Source organism: Candoia aspera, chromosome 1 (assembly GCF_035149785.1).
Source record: "Candoia aspera isolate rCanAsp1 chromosome 1, rCanAsp1.hap2, whole genome shotgun sequence".
Classification (NCBI taxonomy): domain Eukaryota; kingdom Metazoa; phylum Chordata; class Lepidosauria; order Squamata; family Boidae; genus Candoia; species Candoia aspera.
In genome coordinates, this window is record NC_086153.1 from 5,235,090 (window position 1) to 5,256,881 (window position 21,792).

Below are 21,792 nucleotides of genomic sequence, written 5' to 3' on the forward strand. Positions count from 1 at the left end.
CACCTTCTCAATTGTCCCCGTTCACTCCCACCATCTAACTTCTCCCCAGTTGTCCCTAGAACTACCAGTGTTCATGTAAACCTTTCCTGCTTACTCTGACATCATTTGAGGATAACTTCAAGCTACCGCTATGGACCATTTAAGCCTCACTAATCACTGAGGCTGGGGAGAAGGCGACACATCATGGGGACATGGCAGAAAAGGGATGTGGCACCATAGTTACACAAAGAGGAAGGCTGCTACAGAGTTGGACTAGTGAACACCCCAACCCTCCCATGCCAACTCAGAAGGAACTCCATCAATCTCAAGAGACTACCATATTGGGTTCACTGGCTGAGACAGATTTGAGTAGAGCAGCTGAAGGTCAGTGGTTGTGATGGAATGTGAGGGTCACCTTGGAGAACAGAGGGAAGAGATGCTGCCTAGGGAATGATCAGATAAAGGGAAGGGAAGTCCATGAGAGGGTAACGGACTAAAGAAGAAACTTAGGAAAGGCCTGCCCTGGCCACTCAATAGGGAGGGCAGGAGAATTGTACTTTCAGACTTGCAAGATTCTGTTAATGTAGCCTTACAGTAAAGTAGAATCAGCTCATCTGGTCAGGTTTCCCGTCTGGTCTACCTGGAAGGGCTGACAGTGGTATCTTCTGAGCCCGCAAAGCATGTGAGATATCAAAAGAAGGTCAACCCCGAGAAAACGACTTTGCATCCAACCTGTTTCAGACCTGCTGATGTTCCAGCTTACTCCCAAACCCCATCACTGCAGGGCCAGTTGAAGCGTCCCTAAAAAGGACATTTTGAGAAAGCTGGTTGAGAGAGGAGAGAAGGAAGCCGTGGCCAGTCAGACTGGCTTCCTTCTTGGCCCGTCTTCAGAAACCCAGCCTGACTCACCCAGCTCTACAAGAGACCTTCTGTCCCAGGAGAGGTGCCCTGCTGTCTTTCTACCCAAACACCCCCTTTTGGCAGCCCTTGTGCTGAACACAACTCTGCTGGTGGCCAAGAACAAAGAAAAACCGGGGGGTGGGGGGTGGAGAAACAAAAAGAAAAGCCAGGGTTAAAATAGCTACGTGATGAAGTGCGAATGACTTATTCCTCCATAATGATGTGCTCTCTGTGTCATTCGGTTTGTCCCAGACACGCCGGATCCTCACAAATGGCTTTTAAATGAACTGACAGAGGAGAAATCCCTGGAAAAAAAAATTCCATGTTTTGCAGCTGGGATTCCATTCGTGCGGTGTGTAGGGATTTATTTGTTTGTTTGTTTGTTTCCCAGAGCAGCCCCATGGTTCTTGGTCATTGTCAGCGGTCACAGACTCTGAATCCAAAGGGTCCATCCAGGGATCGGCTGGCTGCTTCAACGCCAGGGATCCAGGGGAGAGGAACTGCAAAGCTTCTTTTAGAGAACACTTGGTACCAGGTCAGCCTGAATCCTGCATTTTGAATCCCCCCCACCCAGCCTCAAAATTGAAGCCAATTTAGTGGCCTGCTAGAACCACTGAAAAGGAGCAGACCTTATAACACAGCTGAGAAGCTGCACACACAGAAAAAGAATATTATCTTAAAATAGCTTCAGTGAGCATGTCAGAGAAACACAGGTTATTGATCTTACACACTCAGCCCTCCCAAGCATAAAGAATAACACGCTTAGACGGATTAGGTTAAGATAAGTAAAAAAATTTCTTACTGACTTTATTGTTGCTTCTGTTACATCCATCTTGGTGAAAAGATGAAGTTCCTTTGATCTTCTTTTCTTTCTAAATAGTTTGCCCTAAACCCTCGGCCCTATTTTGCTGCCAAGGGCTGCGTGGAAGAAAGGGGCAGAATTCTTTGTCAAGGCCCGAGCACATGACCCTGATGAAGAGAGCAGCATCCATACTGCCTGCTTGATTGGTGGAAGAAGGGGAAAGGGAGAGACAGGAAGTGGGAGTGGCAACAAACAGCTTCCTCAGAGTTGCATTGTGGGACAACTCAATTTACATGCTAATTCACATACTAATGAGGTATGCTGGATTTGCCAGGACCTCCAACAAAAATGTGGTGCAATTTCAGAAACTGGAATTGGGTACCCAAAGCACCGTGAACCTGGATCATACCCCTCTTAGGCCAGCCTCCTCTTTCCTATCCAGATACATTCAGAAGTTCACGTGTCAGAACAGGCAACAGCTCTTTTTCCTTCTTGCTCCTGACAAAAATGACATTCAGAAAGCGGCTGCCTGATGTGGCATTAGGGGGTTGGACCAGAGGACCTCTAAGGTCCCTCCCACTCTTTCTAGGTTGCACCACTTGCGAGTCATTGAGAGGTACGCTCCTAAAACGACCATGGTTCAAAGCAAGCCCAAACAAGGATGCAGTGGGGGTGAAACCAGAGCTGGACTTTTGGAAGTACAGGAGCTGTCTTTAACTTCAAGGGACATCTTCAATTTTATGCAGCTCATTAACCATAACAAATTGTGGCAAGTTCTTAGCAGTATGGAGATACCAAGTCATCTTGTCTGCTTCCTGAGGAATCTGTATAACGACCAAGTAGCAACAGTAAGAACAGACCACGGAACAACAGACTGGTTGAAGATTGGGAAAGGAGTACGGCAGGGCTGTATACTCTCAACCTACCTATTCAACTTGTATGCAGAACACATCATGCGACATGCTGGGCTTGAGGAATCCAAGACTGCAGTTAAAATCGCTGGAAGAAACATTAACAATCTCAGATATGCAGATGATACCACTTTGATGGCTGAAAGCGAAGAGGAACTGAGGAGCCTTATGATGAAGGTGAAAGAAGAAAGTGCAAAAGCTGGCTTGCAGCTAAACCTCAAAAAAACCAAGATTATGGCAACCAGCTTGATTGATAACTGGCAAATAGAGGGAGAAAATGTAGAAGCAGTGAAAGACTTTGTATTCCTAGGTGCAAAGATTACTGCAGATGCTGACTGCAGTCAGGAAATCAGAAGACATTTAATCCTTGGGAGAAGAGCAATGACAAATCTCAATAAAATAGTCAAGAGCAGAGACATCACACTGACAACAAAGGTCCGCATAGTTAAAGCAATGGTGTTCCCCGTAGTGACATATGGCTGCGAGAGCTGGACCATAAGGAAGGCTGAGCGAAGGAAGATAGATGCTTTTGAACTGTGGTGTTGGAGGAAAATTCTGAGAGTGCCTTGGACTGCAAGAAGATCAAACCGGTCCATCCTCCAGGAAATAAAGCCAGACTGCTCACTTGAGGGAATGATATTAAAGGCAAAACCGAAATACTTTGGCCACATAATGAGAAGACAGGACACCCTGGAGAAGATGCTGATGCTAGGGAGAGTGGAGGGCAAAAGGAAGAGGGGCCAACCAAGGGCAAGGTGGATGGATGACATTCTAGAGGTGATAGACTCGACCTTGGGTGAGCTGAGGGTGGCGATGACCAACAGGAAGCTCTGGCGTGGGCTGGTCCATGAAGTCATGAAGAGTTGGAAGTGACTGAACAAATAAACAACATTAATACGCATTATGCGCCAACCCAACACAAGCAAGATTGCTTCAAGAGCCATTCCTAATGAACAGAGAAGAAAAGTAGGATTAGCTATTTTGTGTGTGTGTAACGATTGGGAAGGGCTGCTATCTTTTTCCCTGCTGAGGCAATACCCACAAACAGTCCACACCAGCCTTTCTCTACCTTTTGACCCTGGAGGAACCCTTGAAATATTTTTCAGGCCTCGGGGAACATTCAGGCTCAAAGGTGGGCCAGACCTTACCAAATTATTAAATTCCTTTCATGGGTAGGCCTGTATAGATGCATGAACAGTGTTCTTAAACTAAAAATAAAGAATGAAACGTACCTCTTTAAGGTGAAGTGGCCCAAATTTGAAATAATTTTTAAAATAATCTGTGATCTCCCAGGGAACCCCTAGGGACCTCTTGTGGAACCCGTGGGTGCCACGGAATCCTGGTTGAGAAACCCTGGTCCACACTCACACCAAAGCTCAGTGCAAAGACTTGGCTTTGTATATGGCAGGTCTAAGCTTCAATGCTCACCATCTCTACTTTAAGTAAAAAAAAAAAAAATTGGCAACAGGAGGACTGTTTCTGGGCCTGAAAACCTGGAGAGAGTTTACCAGCCACATCATCCTGGGATGATAGATCAAGTGTCTGCCCCAAAGGATGTAACTTTCTATGTTTCTCATTAAAAAAGCAGATATCCTGAAAGTATTTAGGAGACTGCCCTTTTTTTCTGCAACAGGGACATGCTCTCAAAATGTAGTTTATGTTTTGACATCATAACTTTGAAAGCTTTGAACTTGGGCATGTGATGGAGACATTCCTCGAGAGCCAATACTGAAATCCAAGTCTGAAGTGCTTGAGACTGTCCCCACACCTCAACAATCAGTAAAATGGATTCAGATCTCTTACGACTGCACAAAGGAGAGCCCCCGGCCGAATTTACTGTCCCCAAATCCCTATCTCCCTGGAAGAAAATTCAAACCACGCTCCTAGTCCTTAAAGCCGGGCCTGAAAGGGCCTCAAGAAAGCTCGAGCCAGGATTGATGGTTTCTTTGACCCTCCTGATGATCTGCAGGAGCTAAAGCAAACAGGGCATCCCCATTCGGAAGGTCCGGTTCAACTTTTCGGACTGGAAAAAGGCGGTGGTCTTCCCTATCCCCCGGTTCAAAGAAGCGCCAAAGATACGCGGCTTAGCGTTTATTGACGCAAAGAATCAGAAGGGTCTCTTTAAAAAGGAGATGGGAAGGAGATGACAGAGAAAAAGAATCTGGCCCTCAGAAAATATTTGAGAGAGATCAAAGTGTTTTCAGTCCATGTCCCTCTGTTCCCAGGGCATCGGATCCTTCCTGCGCCAGCTTCGCTTATCACGCCACGCCGCTCGGCTCTGACGTGTTATATACAAAACGAGAGCCGCCCTCTTTGAAGTGCAGGATTAGCCCGGGCCCGATCCTTACTCCAGAATAACAAACAATGCAGGTTCAAGAGGAGTTCTCAGTTGCTAGGTCATTTGTCAGCCCCAGATTCACTTTCAGCATACACAAGCACCCTTGAACTCATGGCCCGCAGACAGATCGAAGAGATTTATCTGGTGGCCAAGCAGGGCGATTACGTGGATGGACCATTTTTAAATCTGGAGACATCTACATACGGGGAGGGAGGGCCAGAGACTGTGAGACAGACAATATCATCTAATTTTTATTTAAACCATTCTCTTTCTCGCTCTGGCTTTTGTTTAAGCTCTTCTCTCTCCCCACTCCCCCTGAAAAGATGGCTAAACTATGCTGTCAGGCTGAAAGGCCAAATTCTGTTCTTTTCCTGTTGGACAAAAGCAGTCCTTGGCTTTTCTCAGCTTCCCAACCAGACCTCCAAATTGAGCTCCCACCCCACCGCCAAAACACCCCCCCCCCCATCTCTCTGGCCTAGAATACCCAAAGCATAACAGAGCTAAAATTAGATTCCCACTTAGCCAAAGGTAAATCTTCCAGAGGACTTTATAAATCCTACAGAAGTGGGGGCAGGGTTAATGACACCACTCTGCTTCATAACCTATGTAATTGGTCCCATAAAAGACAGAAAGAACTGGCCTTATCCAGAATAGTGAAGGATGGTCTTCTAAGCAAAATGTCTCAAAAAAAAAAAAAGGAAAAGGAAAAGACCATCTCAGCTTCCATTGTATATAACACACACACACACATTCAATTGTGCCTGATTCTTGGAGACCACCTGGACAAGTCCCTGCTGTTTTCCTGGCAAGGTTTTTCAGAAATGGTTTGCCATTGCCTGCTTCCTGGGGCTGAGAGAAAATGGCTGGTCCAAGGTCCCCCAGCTGGCTTTGTGCCCAAGGTGGGACTAGAACTCACGGTCTCCCGGTTTCTAGCCCGTTGCCTTAACCTCTGCACCAAACTGGCTTTCCTGTCATCCATCCATCCATCCACCTACAGTTTATCTATCTACCTATCTATCTATCTATCTATCTATCTATCTACCTACCTACCTACCTACCTACCTACCTATCTATCTATCTATCGCTCCTACTGCAGTACAGATTTAGCTGTGGCACCAGGTTTTTTTTTCTAATTTTTCTGTTGTTGTTTTATTGTTTGCACATATCGTTTTTATCCTGGGGTTGTGAGTCACCCAGAGTTTGGCTGAAGATGGGTGGCCGTATAAACATTTTGAACAAATACAGTAAATAAACGCACAGTTTTGACCATTTCGATTTCACCTTCCTAAAAGACAAGGGACATGGCTACTTAAGAGGCGGAGTTGTGAGCCAGCCATCCTGAGGAAGCTCGGGTGGTAGCCTAAAGTGCTGTGCTTTGCGCACCAAAATTGTCAGATTCAATCCTTGCCCTCTCCAGTTAAAAATAAATATTATCAGGTGGGGTAGAGCAACAAGTAGTAGGAAAAGGCTATTAATATGATTTTTATTAGATTTGTACCTGCCTCTATTTTGTACAACTCCAGATGGTGTACCTAATGCTTCCTCCTCCTATTTGCCCCATAACAACAACCCTTTGAGGTGGGCTTTGCTAAGAGACTGGCTAAAAACCAGCTTTCACACATAATGGAGGACTAGAGCTTAGCCACCTTAACCCCTACACCAACCTGGTTTTCTCTCTCTTCTTTCTGACCACATTATAATCTTTAATTGAATTATACATAATTGTGATTTAATTACATATGATAATTAAATACTTTAATTCATACATTAAAATCAGGCAGGTAAACTATTGTTTCTTCTCTACATCCCCTCCGTCTACAACAGGCGGAAAATATTCACATTGGTCTCCTGCATAGGGTTGTTGCAAGGAATCATGACAGAACATTTATGAGATGCTTATTAACTCCTTCTCAAGTGTTATTGATGAAGCCATCAAGACAGTTAGGCCTGGATTGCCTTCCTTTCATTAACTGGTCTAGCTTTTAACATCAAGTTATCATCATATCTGATAGCAGCAGATTTGATAGAGAATGCCCTATCCATTTACACCTAAAGGTGTCAGGGGGTTCACTAGCTTTAATTGTGTCCCTGTACCTCCCACCTTGCAGATGTTGAAACTTACACCCCACAGCCACCCCTGTGCACACCATTCCCTTTCAAGGTAAGCAACATTATGCAAGAGGCAGAAAAAGAGTAAAAGTCATTTAAAAAAATTGAGCGCAGGGAAAATGGAAAACGGAACAAAATACGGCTAAAATCAATGTACACCAACACCATTTATTACCCCTCTCTGCTCCATTCCAACTTTGCAAATCATCCTTGTTTCCTCCACATCCATATTCAGTTTCCTATCTTGCTTTTTGTCCCTTAAACTTCTCACCTCTCTCTGAGGATCTCAGCAACATTGTCCAACCATACAGTAATTTCCTCCATTTTCACCCTCCTCTCGACCCATTCCCTCTTCTTTCGGATATGTAGCTATAAATTGCAGCGCCCATCTATCGGCTTGTTTTCGTTCCTGGTATGAATGTATGTCATCCTAAGACAACGGCTTGTGGAAAATCTCACAGGCCAGGATGACAGGAGGGGTCAACCCTGCATGGATAGGTAAGGTTTAGCCAGACTGTTTTAACCAGAGTTAGTCTTGCCAATGAGCAAAGTCATCCTAGCTTATTTTCTTGATGTCTTCTGCCTGGAGCCCAAAGCCCAAAACAAGCCCATAATAAAACAGGATTCTAGGTTCAGTCATGAAACAGTGAAAGCAATCTGGGGCTTATAAACCAACAACAAACCACAATTTCAGATAATGGCTTCTTGTCCAAGAACTCACACCACATTAAGCCAAAAGCAGATCAGAGGATGGTTCAACATACCGTAATGTGCAAACTCTGATAGGTTGATATTTAATCACGAAACTTTATTGATTCCCACCATATGGGCAAAAGTTGGGTTTAGGTGCTAAACAACATGTGTGCAATGACTTGAATTATTATTATTATTATTATTATTATTATTATTATTATTATTATTATTATTCAATGTCCTCTTTCACACATTGACCAGTTAAATGTCTCCAAAGAAGCCTGGAAGTTTGGAGGCTTAATCTAAGGCATGTTTCCCAAATAAATAAATAAATATTTTTCAAAAAGCTACTCTGCATGCCAAAATAGAGTCATAATAAAATCCTGGAACTCGGAAAGTGCATAGATTTATGCCCTGAAACATTTGCAGCCTTGTATACTTCTACTCTCTTTTATCCGCAAAGGAGTCAACCCATTTTATCCCAAGTTCAGAGAACGTGGTTAATATAAACTTCTCTCTTTTTTTTTTTCTTTCAAATCTTTTGATGATCTTAATATGAAATAATCTCTCTGGTTTCCCCCTCCTGTAACTAAAACAGCCAAACATTGGAAAGATAGTGAGAGCGTTTTAAAGATGTTTCCACTTTATAAATCACGCATTCTTGGCAAAGGCCTCCTGCCTATTGTAGCAGGTTCTGCTTTTTTCACTGGGCCTAAAAGGGAGTAATGAATCGGTAAGTAGATGCTAGTCATAAATCCTTGGTAATTTATAGGCCTGCTTTCTCTTGCCTTGTTCAAACAGGAGAAAAGAATTGCGTGCTTTGAAAGTGACGGTGAGTTGGCCAATCGTTGCTGGAACAGACTTTTATGCCTAAGGAGACCTCTCTTCGATCACACCACAATCTTAAATCAGCCAAGCTTGGTCTTCTTCAACCCTTCCACAAGTCACCTAATACAAAACAAGGGCACAGTTTTCCCAAGAAGGATCCTTAATTCCTGCCTCATCCTCCTGATAAATTTCCATCACTGTTTTTGCTTTCTTCAAAAACATCATGCTTGTAAATGGCAAAGGGTTGTCATCCTTGATGGGCCAACTCCCTTCTTTGGAAGTGAAATTAGGAACAGGAACCACATCCTTTCTTAGGATGAACACATGGTGCCTGGACACCAAAGCACGGGCTTGCAATCGTAATTAATTTGCAAAATGTGGGTGCTGCAGCTGCTGGAACATACTGGGAACCTTGGCCATGGATAGAATAATGAATGCAAAGAATTCCAACATTCTCAGCTTTTCAAATTGGCGGAAAGCAGCCTCTCCCTCGACATCAGGGAATGATCATTAGCAGAAGAAGAATTAGCAAAAGAAGCAATGTTTTCAACTAGGAAAAGCGGGAAGGTGATTCCCTTGATCCCAACTTTCTTCCAGGGAATTCAGAAAAGCAGCTGTGCCCCCCCTTTGCACCCCCATAACAATCCCACGAAGTATAGGCTTGATGGCAACAGGATGTGCTAAATAAAAGCTTGAAAACATGTATTTTTTTTATTTTTAACAGATTGTTCCAAACGCAAGCTTACCTCCCGGCTTTAGTTATGATCATCTCAGTCCCAGCTTCGTGAAACTTCTTCCATAGTTCTTTTTCATGCAAATACACCTTGATATTCTCGATGGTCTTCCAACAAGTCAACAAAGAACAAAAATTAAAAGTGAGATAGCTGCTGGAATGTAGGAGGAGGGAGTTATCCCCTCTAACTAGAAAAGAGAGGGTGAGTAATTGGCTTTGGCAGAAAAAGCCATAATTATTCAGCATTGGCCAATCTGTGCCCACTTGGTACCCAGCCAACATCTTCCCCATTTGCACCTAATGGCAACAAACATCCCCAGGCAAAACTCCTGTTTCTGCAGGTGCCCACAATGTTGCCATCACCAAGTCATCAGCCTTTTGATGAAAATCTCTGCTGTTAAAATCAATGTTTTCCCACTTATTCCAACACCATCCAAGGGCATCCACAACTCTGCAGAAGGGGTCAAAAAAGTCAAGATGGTGGTCACCACCACACCATCCCTGCCCCTTTTTCACATGCAACATAAAAAGGCTTTTCCACCATACTCTAACCAGCTATCAGTCGTCCAGGCAAACAGGAAGAAACTGATTTTCAATGCCTGGGTGTAATTCTAATTACTTAAATGCATGTTGTATAAACTTATTTTTGTTTCTGTTTTTAGTAGTTTCTATGGCAAAAAAAAGGTTCCCTAACTTCCCAACTTCGCATCTTAGCTTCCTGGTTATATAAGTCTGACACAGCACTTTGTTTTTTAAAATATAGATACTGAACAGCTTTAGCCAATCAACAGGCAGGGTGGATATGCATGCTATTTTCCAGTCACCTCTCCTTTATTCTGGAATAAAGGTCCATGATTATATTTAATAATTGTATAAAAATGGCAAGATCTTTAAGATAATACACAATTGACATTGCTCATATATTGCGATTTATATTGTTTGGTATATCAGTCTATTTTCTTCTTTTGCGCACCAGGGCAGGAGCAGACAACTTCCTGTGGTTGGAAAGTCCAGTCAAGTTTTGCCTTGCAAATTGAGAGTCAAACAGAAAACTGGGCAGCACTGGGATCAATGGTGGGAGGGAAGGAGTGTTCAGGGGGTCCCTCAAATTCCAAGAAAATGCAAAAAAAGGGGGGGGATGCAAAAAAAGGGGGCGGATCTCTGGCCACTCCGAAGGGGGTCATAGGTCATGAAAGAGATATTGGCTGGTCATACGTGACTCCCAGATTGCCCCTCTGTGATAGAATCAGTTGAGGGATAGTTGATGGAGTCATCTTCTCTTCTCATCTGGGTCTGTTAGACTTTGATAGATTTACAACTCCCAGAATTCCAAGCAGGCATGTGAGCTGAGAGTCCTGGGAATGGTACATTTAAAGGTGTCAGGCTGGAGAACTTTGGGTTAGGGCAGGGTTTTTCAGCCTAAGCCACTTTAAGATGTGTGGACTTCAACTCCCAGAATTCCCCAGCCAGGGAATTCTGGGAGTTGAAGTCCACACATCTTAAAGTTGCCAAGTTTGAGAAACACCGGTAAACTGCTTCATTTGCCAAATGCATACCTGTTCTGCATCCGGGACCTGGGGACTGTTCAGGGGCGTACTGCTGACCCCTGCAACACCCAGAACTGGAGACTCCCCCGTGGTTTCAGCATGGCCAGGGCCCTGAGGCACCACAAACCCATCCTCCACATCCGACAAGCTTTTCTCCTGGAGCATTTCCTGAAGGCAAGAAAGCAAATAGATATCGATGCATTTGCCACATTTAATGCATTGACGCCCAGCAAAAGAGATTCTGCATAGTTCATTTTTCACTTCTTTCAAAGTGAGATCAGTCAAGATTTTGCGCTTGGCCCATCAGTTTTTGAGAGGGCAGCCCCTGGCCTGGAGAAGATTAGGACACGGTTGCACCTTCCCGCTCTAACGCTACCACAATTTAGCATTTACAGTCAGTTGTTTCCCCCCACCCCCAGGACGGCTGAATCCAGAAAACTGGCACATTAGATTTTCCATTGGTAGCAGAAATAGGCTTTGGTTCATGAGTTGATTTGGAAATCTTAACTTTCCCCCAACTTTCCAAGTCCTAGGTACAAGGAAGATTGTACAGGTAGTCCTCACTTAACAACTACAATTGGGATCAGAATTTTGGTTGCTAAGTGAAGCAGTCATTAAGTGAATCCAACCTGATTTTACAACCTTTTTTGCACCAGTCGTTAAGCGAATCACTGCGGGCATTAAACCACATAGCTGTTAAAGCAAACCACACGGTTCCTCATTGTTTTTGCTTGCCAGAAGCCGGCCAGGAAGGTGAAAAATGGTGATCATGTGACCTAAATGTGAACCAGTTGCCAAGTGCCCAAATCGTGATCATGTGACCATGGGGACACTGTAATGGTTGTAAGTGTGAGGACTGGTCGTAAGTAGTCTTTTTAGCACCAAGTCCAAACCGTCACTAAATGAATGATTGCTAAGTGAGGACTACCTGCACTGCTGTTCAGCTCCTGAAGAACACAACGTTAGAGCTGTCCTTTTTCTCCAGGGGTATCTGCAAAGGGGGTCCAAAAAGACAAGATGGTGGCTGTGCCAGTGAGATTGCAGACCCCCTCTTTTCCTGTGCAATGCATGCGGGGGGGAGGGAAGGTGGGGCTTCCATTGCACAGGTACACCCATCATCTTAACTTTTTTGACCCTTCCTGCAAACCAGCTCACTCCTTCCCATCTTGATTTCGGTTGTTCGTTTCAGACCGCAGGGAGAGCTCTCTCCTATCCACAGAAGGCTCTCTTGTAAATTTCCCAAGGCTGCCAATTTGGGCATGAAGGAAGGAGGTGGTGCTCTTTGGATTAAAATCTGAGCCCGCAAAATATTCTTGGCTCACCGTGCATGTCTTGTTGTCGAGGGAAGCCTGACAAATCGCCAAAATTCTCATTTCTCATGCAGGAAATACGAAAACCAGCAGAGCCCCTTACCAAAAGTATAACTGGATTGCGATAGAAATTTTCTATGGGTTGGAGCCAACTTCACTGGTGGGGAAAACCATTCCTTGTCACAGTGTATTTATTACAAAGCGCATTGCTCCAAGGTGGAAGAATGGCCCTTCCCCTGTTTTTATCACACTTGCCGCATATAAAACATTGGAGGCCTGACTGCTGAGCACCTGATTTATTTATTTATTTTAAATATCTGCAGCCCACCCACTGCCCAGATGATCTCATGGTGGTTGCACTCTGTAAAATAAGCCAGGGTAAACAGCAAAACCAAACAAAAGAGATAGTGGTTTAAACAAATAATAATCAAGGAATAATAACCAGCAGCAACATTGATAGAGGTGGGGACAGGGGCAGGCTGTGGATGCACAGTCGCAAATATGACCATAAAAAGCCAGATCTGGTGCTGAAAGGCAGCCTGGCCAGCGGGAGAAGGAGATATCTATGCCAAGGTGCCAATGTAAAGAAGGCCCTGTGGTGCATCCCAATTTTCCTTTTTCTTTTTTTAAAAAGCTTTATTGATTTTCAAAGTATAAGTAAGATACAAAAGGTCAAGTACAGAAAAGATACAGCACAGAACTAAAGAAAAAAGAAAAACTATAGAAGTGCAAAAATAGATAGAAAATATATAGAGAAAGTGACTTCCGATCTTCTCCAACACAGACATAAATGCATATAAATACCTAAATACGTATTATACAAATGTAATCTCTTACCATTGGTTAAACTTTTAGTAACATTAGTCCCCCATTGGGGGAGATGGGCGGTGATAGAAATTTAATAACTAATAATAATAATAATAAAAACATTATTTCTAGAAAATCAAACCACTCAGTCATCAAAACCCAAAATCAAAACATTTTTTTTCAGATCCAAGCAAATAATCCAAAAGCAGTTTTCAGATAGAAATAACTGTTTTGGGGACAGATGGGCGGTGGCAAAATTTGATTTTTTGATGAGTCCCCCATCGGGGGAGATGGGCAGTATTGTAAATTTAATAAATGAGTAAAATTAAATAAATAAGTAAAATCCAATCTCAGGTTTTTCCCTTATCAATGCTGTCGGCTTAGTGTTTGTGCCCGTTCCAAGAGCTTAACCATTCATCTTCCAATTTTTCTCGGGTCTCTGGGACACTGTAAAGTTCCCCTTCAGAACTCAATACCTCAGCAGGTTCACACAAAGAGACGCATCCCCTTCAGTTTGACATCTTGAGCTGTGAAATTGTTCCCAGCGAACAGACAAGCCAGCCACAGGCATTATGATGCCTTACGGTTCATTCACTTTCTATTACTTCTCCAAGAATACAGTGTAATTCACGAATCCCGTGAATTCATGTGAATTTAAATTAGGAACTTCTAATATCTCCATCCTGGATTTTATATTTTACATTTACGTTTCTATTTGAATTTTTATATAAGGAGCACTGTTTTTGTTGTATTTTAACCTGTATGCATTTTTAGTCTTATTGTAAACCGCTCAGAGTTGCTCTTTGAGGGAGATGGGCGGTGACGAAATTCGAAACCTAAATAAATATAAATAAATAAATAAATAAATATAATTCCACTTTTTCTTATTGGAACATCATTCCCCCAGAGATCATTTTTTTTAAAAAAATTGTTGTCCTGTTTTTATATTTCTTTTAAGTGTTTGCAAGCCGCCCAGAATCATATATTGGAGATGAGCAGCTATATAAATTTGAGAAATAAATAAATAAATAAATAAAATCACGGTAAGGCTGTGGATGCAATTGAACATCTGTTTATCCTACTGCGGCGAAGGGGGGTGGGGGCAGAAGGAATCCCCAGATGCTGAAAGTGTTATTCAATTCAATTTTATTACAGCAGCCTAAGGCCAAATACAATCAAAATATCTAATAACTGAAGTATTACATCCATAAGTATTACATACACACACACACACAAACACCTCAGAAAAACAATAAGTATAATAGAACCTAAAGGATCTAAGAACAAGATACTAAAATAAATCAAAATAAAACACTATTCTAAGAAATTCCAAACTTAAGTAATGGTGCGGTGTATTGTACAGATGGCAGCACAGAACTGGGCGACCTGGGGGGATGTTTTTGAGTCATTGTCTGAAAGCAGTCACATTTAATAAAAATCCCATTCCCTACCTGGAAATTTCTTCAAGATCCAATATGTAAGGGTCTGTCTAGCCCAGCCTTTCTCAGCCTTTTGACCCTGGAGGAACCCTTGCAATATTTTCCAGGCCTTGGTGAACCCCTTCACATCCAGGCTCAAATACAGGCCAGAAGTTACCAAATTATTATATCTGTTTCATGGTAGGCCTGCACAGATGCACCAACAGGGTTCTTAAACTAAAAATAAAGAATGAAACTTATCACTTTAAGGTGAAGTTGCCCGGATTTGAAATAATTGTTTAAATAAATTGTGATCTCCCAGGGACCCCCTAGTGAGCTCTTGCTAGGGTGCCACGTAACCCTGGTTGAGAAACCCTGGTCTAGAATTCTTATAGAGGGAACAGTGTAATAGCATATGGCTTAGAGTTTCTATTGAGCCATCACCAAACGGACATATTAGACCTGTCAAGCTGATGGAAGGGTGGAGACATCAGAAGCCTGTGAACATCGACTTCTGGAGAACCAATCAGAAGCCAGAAGCCTCAGGTGAGCTTTTAAAAGGGGGCGGGGCTGGTTCCATTCGGCTTTTTTCTCTTTTGCCTTTGTTCAAATTGGACCTTGTCCATAGGACTGGCTGAAAGAACTCACAGAACTCAGTTCAGCTACTCAGTTACTTTATATCAGTGTTTTTCAAACTCGGCAACTGTAAGACGTGTGGACTTCAACTCCCAGAATTCCCCAGCCAGCTGGCTGGGGAATTCTGGGAGTTGAAGTCCACACGTCTTACAGTTGTGCTGGCTGGGGAATTCTGGGAGTTGAAGTCCACACGTCTTACAGTTGTGCTGGCTGGGGAATTCTGGGAGTTGAAGTCCACACGTCTTACAGTTGTGCTGGCTGGGGAATTCTGGGAGTTGAAGTCCACACGTCTTACAGTTGCCGAGTTTGAAAAACACTGCTGTATGTGAATACAGACCAAGATAAACACAACAGCAGAACCCAACAGTTAGGGGAGATCCATCATAGGAGAAAAAGCAGGAAGCTTGTTGGGCAAATCTCCTTAAGGAATCCTTGGCAAGCTTTCAAAGAACTTCAAGGTTCTCCAGGAGAACACAGTTTGAAGAACACTGCTCTGCTGGCTGGGAATTCCTTTGACCTCAGTGGAATGTCCACCTAAACCAGAACCATGTCTATCTTCTGATTATGGTAAGCAGAAGTAAAACTGGGGAGAAGAGGGAGAGTGGGAGAAAGCTTGGGGGATTAGGATGAAGGTATTACAGACCACAACAGGAATGAGAATATCCACTGGTATAATGGAGATACTGTATAAACATGCTGGCTGGGGAATTCTGGGAGTTGACGTCCACCCATCTTCAAGTTGCCAAGGTTGAGAAACACTGCTGTTGCTTTGCACCGTAGCCAAATTATTGTTGGTTCTGAGCCCCCTGGGAATTCAATCTGTATTTAATTTCCCCTAACCCAAAAGGCTAAAATACTGTTTCTCAAACTCTCTGAAATCATGGGCCACTAGATGTTTGCAAAATGCAGGGACAGCCCAATTAAACACACACTCCTTCCCACTTCGGTCTTTAACAGCATAGAAGCTCATATATTTGAAATCAGATCATTATCATCATTTCATTTATGTATGCCTTTCCATCCCCTCCATTCTTAGAGTTCTTTTTAAATTAAATTATAGGAGGGGAGCCACGTTAGTCTATGGGTAGCCAAGAATCAGAAGGCATCATGGAGCACCTTTTCAGACAAATGCATTTTATTAAGAAGGCACAAGCTTTCCTTTGGGTTAGTTTTATTTATTTATTTATTCGTCAAACTTCTATTACCACCCATCTCCCCCAAGAAAGGGGGACTCTGGGCGGTTTACAATAAACCCAATAAAATTCTTAAAAGGTTTATGCCTTTTAAGAAAATGTGCTAGTCTGAAAAGGTGCTAGCAGATTTCTTCCCATTTTTAAATTAAATTAAATTGCCTATCAAAAGAAATAATCCAACATTAAGCATTTATTAATCCAACATTAAGCATTTGTTTCCCCTTGGATTATTTTATATACCTGAAGCTATAACAACAACTCTGAGCATAAACTTGTTGGTCAAGAATGCCCTTCCATGGAAACTCTGAGTATTAAGGATTAAGGGAGTCAATCTCCAGTGACATCAGGTCTGGCCAGCTGATGGGCAGTGAACCAGGGAGCCCCATTCCTAGCAGGGTGTTCACTTTTTCCCCCAAACATATACTCCAAGATTGTGGAGGCAGTAATCTGTATCAAAACAGTAGCTGTGGGGTAGATTTACCCTGGTCTATGACTGCAATAAAGATTTGATTGAATTTCAGTAAATGTTTTGTATCAAAACAACCAGGGATAGAGAACACCTATCCTGCCAGCCAAATCTGGCCCACCACACCCTATCATCTCTGGCCATGTATAACGGTAAAGCAACAGGGTAGAAGCTGTTTCATCCGTTTGAGAGCTGCACACAAATTTGTTGGTCCTACGTGCAGAATTTTTCAGCTTTGGCTGTGCAAAACTGTGGTTTCAATCCTTTTTTCTTCAAAGGAGATTTCATAAATTTCAGAGTCACATTTGGTATCAATGCATGCAAGACACACAGGGAACTGCTTTTCCAAATCTGAAGATCTTAGATGTTCAGTTCTATATTTCTGTGAAATGTATGTGCTTTGAGTATCACATGAAGGCATGTCCTGTATTGAACTTCTGATTGCCCCTTGAGAGGAGGACTTTTCACCTTTAAATCCAAATACTGTATGCTTTTAGTTGTTGAATGTATAAATATATAGGTGCTTTTGAGCCTGTCTTGACTCCTGGTGACTGTCTGGGTTGTCCCCTACAGTTTTCTTGGCACCATTTTTCAGAAGTGGTTTGCCTTTGTCTTTTTCTGAGGCAACTGGCCCAAAGTCACCCAGCTGGCCTTGGGCCTAAGGTGGGACTAGAATTCACAGTCTCTGTAATGGTATGTGGGAAAGACCTTGAGAAACAGGGCAAAGAGATGCCGCCTAGGGAATGGTCAGATAAGAGGCGGCATAGCCCACAGCCGCATAATGGATGGAGAAAGAGGTTCAGAAGGGACCCTCCCTAGCTTCCCAGGCTGTAAAGACTTGCAAGAATCTTGTAATGGTATGTGGGAAAGACCTGGAGAGATGAGGCGAAGAGATGCTGCCTAGGGAATGGTCAGATAAGAGGCGGCATAGCCCACAGCTGCATAATGGATGGAGAAAGAGGCTCAGAAGGGACCCTCCCTAGCTTCCCAGGCTGTAAAGGAGACAGAGGGAGAATTGCACTTTCAGACTTGCAAGAATCTTGTAAAGGTATGTGGGAAAGGCCTTGGGAGAAGGGGCGAAGAGATGCTGCCTAGGGAACGGTCAGATAAGAGGCGGCATAGCCCACAGCCGCATAATGGATGGAGAAAGAGGCTCAGAAGGGACCCTCCCTAGCTTCCCAGGCTGTAAAGGAGAAGGTGGGAGATTTGTACTTTAAGACTTTCAAGATTCTGTTGTTGTAGCCTTACAATAAAGTAGAATTAGTTCATCTGGTTGTGTTTCCTGCCTGATCTACCTGGGAAGGCTGACAGTCTCCCAGTTTCTAGCCTGGTGTCTTAAACACTACACCAAACTCCCATGGCCTTGCCTTCTTCCTGAAAGGGAAGGACTGGCCCAGGGTTACACAGCTTCATGCCCAAGGCAGGACTAGAATTCACAGTCTCCTGGTTTCTAGCCTACTGAACAAGTACACCAAATCAGTGCTTATCCTGGGAAAGCGAACAGGTAAACACTATCCTATCACTGGCCATATTTCTTAAACCTCTCTTTCAGTAGGTGGGCCAACTGATAAAGTTCTTTTAGCTTAAATAGAAATTTGATCTTCAGGAATCACAAGTTTTTCTTCGAGTATTAACAGCAGAGAAACAAGAGTCAATTTTAAACACTGGAATCACCACCACCTCCATTAAAAAAAAAAAAAGTTCTTCTTGATCTTCCCCAGATCTGTGGTGGAACAATGGCCTCCAGCATGCAAGTTTAAGGCTTCATTCAGACAACCAACAACTTTTATGGATTTCAGAGACATTCCCACAGTGACCTTACTAGGGAGCGAGCCCCACAGGACCCTGTGAGGTTAATTTGTGAATAAATCTGCCCATGATCAGACTAATTGGCATGGTAAAAAGGGTAATTGCAATGCATTTGAAAGCCACAGTAGGAAAAAAAGTATTATTAGGGGTGGGAAGGGGGTGAAAGGAGGTAGAAAATATCATGCAAGTATTTGAAATCCACAATTCAAACACTGGCTTGCTATTTTTGCAATCATTTCTGGCCACTTCTCTTTGAAGCTAATATCCGATGGGAGGGAGGTGTTTGATGAACTCTTCCAGTGGGTCCTCAGGGTATGGCCAAAAAACTAAGATGGCTGCTGTGATCAACATCCCGCCCATTTTTTTTCTTATGTGTGCACACCCCTGGAACTGATCCACACCCCTACCAAGTGATTTGCACATGCCCCTCTTGACTGAGCTGGGATCAATCACCTTTCAGGACAGCTCTGAAAGCAGTTTGAATGAGGCACCGAACCCATCCCATTTTTCGGCTCTCTTCTAGTTCCTGCTGGACAAATAGATGCTGGAAATAATAGACACCTGCAAGATATGTGATTGGCAAAGGAAAACATGCAGGTACCCCCCCTCCCCAAAGAGCACCAATTTCTACTGTATGCCCAGAGACTTGGATAAATTTCAGGAAAGACTGATCAAGGAAGACACTGATAAATCTCCCCAACTTCCCAGGCTTTGTAGTGGATGCAATCTGTAGCCTTGTTTGTATTTTCTAATTCTTGCTGCCGCTTTTTAGCATTCAGTGTTTTACTGTAACAGCAGCAGCATAGTTTTGAAGGAAAAGGGTGTCCAACAGAATGCATGTCCTGTGAATATGTGTATGATAGAGGTAATAGTATGCATGCATATGTGTACGTGTATACACCTAGCTATAATATATAGATATACAGATGACATATGTAATCTGAAGTCTGCTATTGCTGTATCTGTGGTATGCTGGTGTATGAAGGAAATAAAATTGATTGATTGGCTATATCTATGGGTGGGGGATATACACACAGTTTGCTCTAGTAGTTAAGGCAATGGGCTAGAAACCAGGCGTCTGTGAGTTCTAGTCTCTCCTTAGTCGTGAAAGCCGGCTGGGTGACCTTGGGCCAGTCCATCTCTCTCAGCCCTAGGAAGGAGGCAATGGCAAACCACTTCTGAAATCTTGCCAAGAAAACTGCAGGGACTAGTCCAGGCAGTTGCCGGACACGATTGAACAGCAAACACACACACACACAAATCCATAACTTGAGCCACAACATTAAAGTCTTGCAACTTAACCCAGAATCTCTGAGAAATTCCTGATCTCCTGAATGGCTTTTTATTTTCTGCAGGATCAGGGAAAATCAGCAGAGAATAGAGGCAGCATTTAGTAAAGTTAGCTATGGATTAACAGACATGGGCAATATTTAAGGTAGAGGCTACAAGTAGTGGAAGAAAATAGAGGAGAATGTTGCAAACCAGAGTTCAAGCAAAAAGGTCCCTAAATTCAAGTTGCTGTCCTTCTGACCAAAAATAACTGGAAGAAAGAAAAAATCTTATCCAAAGTCTGCTCAAAACCTGTTTAAGCGAGAAACACTAGGATTGCAGATGGATCCCTGCAGGTTTATTTACATTTTTTTTAACCTACCCCCACTGAGATTGGAGCACCAGTTTGTGGCACATAGAACTCAGCAGCGCAGGTTTACCACATAGTCTTTTTGTTTTAAACCAGTCTTTTAAATCAGAAAAAAGTACAGTCATCTTGTGTGTTTTATTTTTTTTTCAAAACGTTTTTTCTCAGTTGATTCTAAATGCCTAAAATCATTTGAGTCTTGAAGTTTTGTTGCAGTTTGAAGTGTATACAGTCAGGGGATTTCAGAAAAAATTACCTTTTCAGAATAAACACTCCTGTGCTAACTAAGTATATTACTGCATTGTAGTTGTTGTTACTGTTTTGAATTCTCTTTTCACTCCAGTTTCCTTCAGATGCTATTGTTTCAAATTTTGCCAGGAAAAAATTCCATAATACGGATAAAATATCATTATCGGATGACAAATGAGAGACCAAATATCTTGTCCTGCCTTAGCCTGGATAGTAAGATATGACCTTTCTACTCTTAAACTCATTGGCCTGAGAGTAAAGTGGGTTTTTCCTGGAAACCCCCACCTCATTCCCCCCCCCACCATTTAAGAGGTCTTACTTCAGAGCCAACATGCGGAAGATCACAGTATAAAATAACACAAGCATGACACTGAAAACCACCAAATTCCTTTTCAAGCAAAAAGATAGAGAATCCAGCAGGATAACTCTGGCTTTTGGAAAATTCACCCAGATGAATTGTCCTAAGTGCTGCCTGTGCTGGTTTTTGCAAAAATTTAAAAGCATCTTTATTTATTTCTTTCACTACAGTTTTAGAATTTTTGGAGTTCGACCTGTGCTTACAGGGGAGAAAATCCACCAGATTCCATGAGGCTTCCCTTGGCTAACATTCATAGGAACTGGCCTAGTCTGTCAGTTTTGATCAGGGAATTAGAGAGAAGATATTTTCCTGGACTTTACAAAAAAGCTGCATCAGGCCGCAATCACATGGAACTTTACCATGGAGCAAAGCCTATTGAACCCAATGCTTACTTCTGAGAAGGCTGGTGGCGCTGCAGGTCCTTTTATTTTTCAAACCCTGCCTTACTTAGAAAGATGGTAGTTGTTTTTAAGGTCCTACTCCCTTGCCCCGAGTTTCTTATCTGGAATCCATTTTTAGCGTTGGTATTAAGACCAGAGACAGACCCAAGGATGCGTTGAAGTAAACATCCCAACGGTGAGCCTCAGTCAAGATAAAAGAGAGGCACTGGGAAAAAAGCAATAAAGATTTTAAAAAGAAAAAGAAGGGGGGGGGAGGAGGGATAGAAAAAGCAGTAGAGAAGCTGCCGATTTCCCTCCTATTTAAGAGGAATTACAGGTCCCCCTCCCCTCAGAAAAAGCCAGGCTGAGATGGACTCTAAAGGGACTCTAAAGCCAGGAATTTCTAAGGTCCATTCAGTGCCGACCCTGCAGTTTTTGGCAGTGCCGATTCTTCCCTAGATCTCCTCGGAAGTAACAGGAGAAAGTCGCCCGCTAAAAGCCCACCCGCGTCCTCCAGTTTAGCCTGGCTTATTTAATTCGAACATTCATACCGTGTTTCTCTAACCAGGATTGACAATGAGTTGAAAACAGGTCCGGCTGATGGGCACCCCTACGCATTACTCCGGAGTTAGCCCCAATAGGTTATGCTCATTTTAGGGAGAGCAGCTAAGTTTACCCAGATGTAAGCCA

At 43.0% G+C, this 21,792-nt stretch overlaps 1 protein-coding gene and 1 long non-coding RNA gene across 2 annotated transcripts in view; both read right to left on the bottom strand.

The window, feature by feature from the left end:
* TBX4 (T-box transcription factor 4) overlaps nt 1-11,005 on the bottom strand; it is a 48,850-nt gene extending 37,845 nt beyond the window's left edge. Inside the window, exons 1-2 of the mRNA XM_063296413.1 lie at nt 10,850-11,005; nt 9,307-9,401 (exon numbers count right to left, since the gene is read on the bottom strand). Coding sequence (XP_063152483.1) covers nt 9,307-9,401; nt 10,850-11,005 — 251 coding nt within the window. The remainder of the gene's footprint in view (nt 1-9,306; nt 9,402-10,849) is intronic.
* The window catches only part of LOC134492363 (uncharacterized), a 227,729-nt gene that overhangs the window by 147,024 nt on the left and 58,913 nt on the right, over nt 1-21,792 (bottom strand). The window lies entirely within an intron of this gene.